The sequence below is a fragment of the Empidonax traillii genome, unplaced genomic scaffold (assembly GCF_003031625.1).
Source record: "Empidonax traillii isolate 1590-97213 ecotype Southwest subspecies unplaced genomic scaffold, ASM303162v1 scaffold1531:size105035, whole genome shotgun sequence".
NCBI lineage: Eukaryota > Metazoa > Chordata > Aves > Passeriformes > Tyrannidae > Empidonax > Empidonax traillii.
In genome coordinates, this window is record NW_020956724.1 from 29,647 (window position 1) to 30,871 (window position 1,225).

General features: G+C 66.0%; 1 protein-coding gene across 1 annotated transcript in view; it reads right to left on the reverse strand.

Moving 5' to 3' along the window:
- Positions 1 to 1,096, reverse strand: part of MEN1 (menin 1) — a 4,017-nt gene extending 2,921 nt beyond the window's left edge. The window contains exons 1-2 of the mRNA XM_027907717.1: positions 561 to 1,096; positions 79 to 287 (exon numbers count right to left, since the gene is read on the reverse strand). Of these exons, the coding sequence (XP_027763518.1) occupies positions 79 to 287; positions 561 to 1,002 (651 nt within the window). The 5' untranslated portion in view covers positions 1,003 to 1,096. The remainder of the gene's footprint in view (positions 1 to 78; positions 288 to 560) is intronic.
- Between the last annotated feature and the right edge of the window lie 129 nt (positions 1,097 to 1,225).

Consider the following 1,225-nt stretch of genomic DNA (forward strand, 5'->3'; position numbering starts at 1 on the left):
CCCTCTCAGCCCCCCATGTGTCCCCTCCCTCCCCAGGACCCCCCTGTGTGTCCCCTCCCTCTCCGTGCCCCCCCATACCCTCTCTGCCACCCCGGCTTGCACCGGCTGTCCCCTCCTGTCCTCGTTGCCCTTCCCGTGCCAGGTGACCTCGGCGGTCTGGGCCCCTCCGGCCCCGAAGGCCACCCAGGCGTGGTCCTCGCTCAGTGCCAGGTGCACGTCTGGCAGCCCCAGCACCTGGCAGGCCCCAACCACGGCAAAGGCCACCCCCGAGCTGTCCAGCTTCGTTCCTGGGGGAACACAGGGGCTCAGGGGGGCTGGGACACCCACAGAGAGCCCCTCCACACCTGGAAGGCCCCAGCCATGGCCCGGGGAGCTGCCCAGCTTCAACCCTGGAGGGGGCACAGGGAGGCTCAGGGATCCCCCAGCTCCCCTCACCGGTGATGAAGCTGAAGAGGGACTGGATGTGTGTGGGGTCCTTGAAGAAGGAGTTGCTGAGGTTGTTCCAGGTATCAACCCAGGACCCTGTGTGACCCCCCCAGCACCCCCACAGCCCCCCATACCAGTGATGAAGCTGAAGAGGGACTGGATGTGGGCCCTGTCCTTGAAGTAGGAGCGGCTGAGGCTGTTCCAGATGACATCGGACACCTTGCGCACAAGCTCCCGAGAGGAGCAGCCATCAGGACGGGGGTACAGGGACAGGTCCACGGCCCCCCGGATCTGGGCTGTGAACCGGGCGTAGAGCGCAGCCACGATGGACAGCTCGGCTACCGGGAAGTACAGGCGGGTCTGGGGGTCCGGCCCTGGGCGGGACTCAAAGGTGACCCCAGGGACATTGGTGGGTAGGACGCGGTTCACAGCCAGGAAGTGCTCAACGAAGCCCAGGACCAGCGACAGCAGCACCAGGTCGGGCTCAGGCTGGTGCAGTTCAGCCTCGAACAGCCGGACCACAGCGGACACGGAGCGGAGCGGGAACAGCGCCTTCTGCCACGGCTTTAGCCCCATCCTGGGACCTGGAGGGGGAATGGGGGTTTATGGGGTGTCACAGGGCAGTTTGGGGTGCCACAGGGTTCAAGGGCTCAACCACACCACGGTGGGACAGAACCTTCTGCCACAGCTTCAGCACCGTAGGGAGGAATGTAGGGATCAGAGGGGGTTCCAGGGGGTTCGAGAGGTCACAGCATCTCCTCCAGAGCTTGAGGCCCAGAGCGGGTATGGGAGAGCGGGG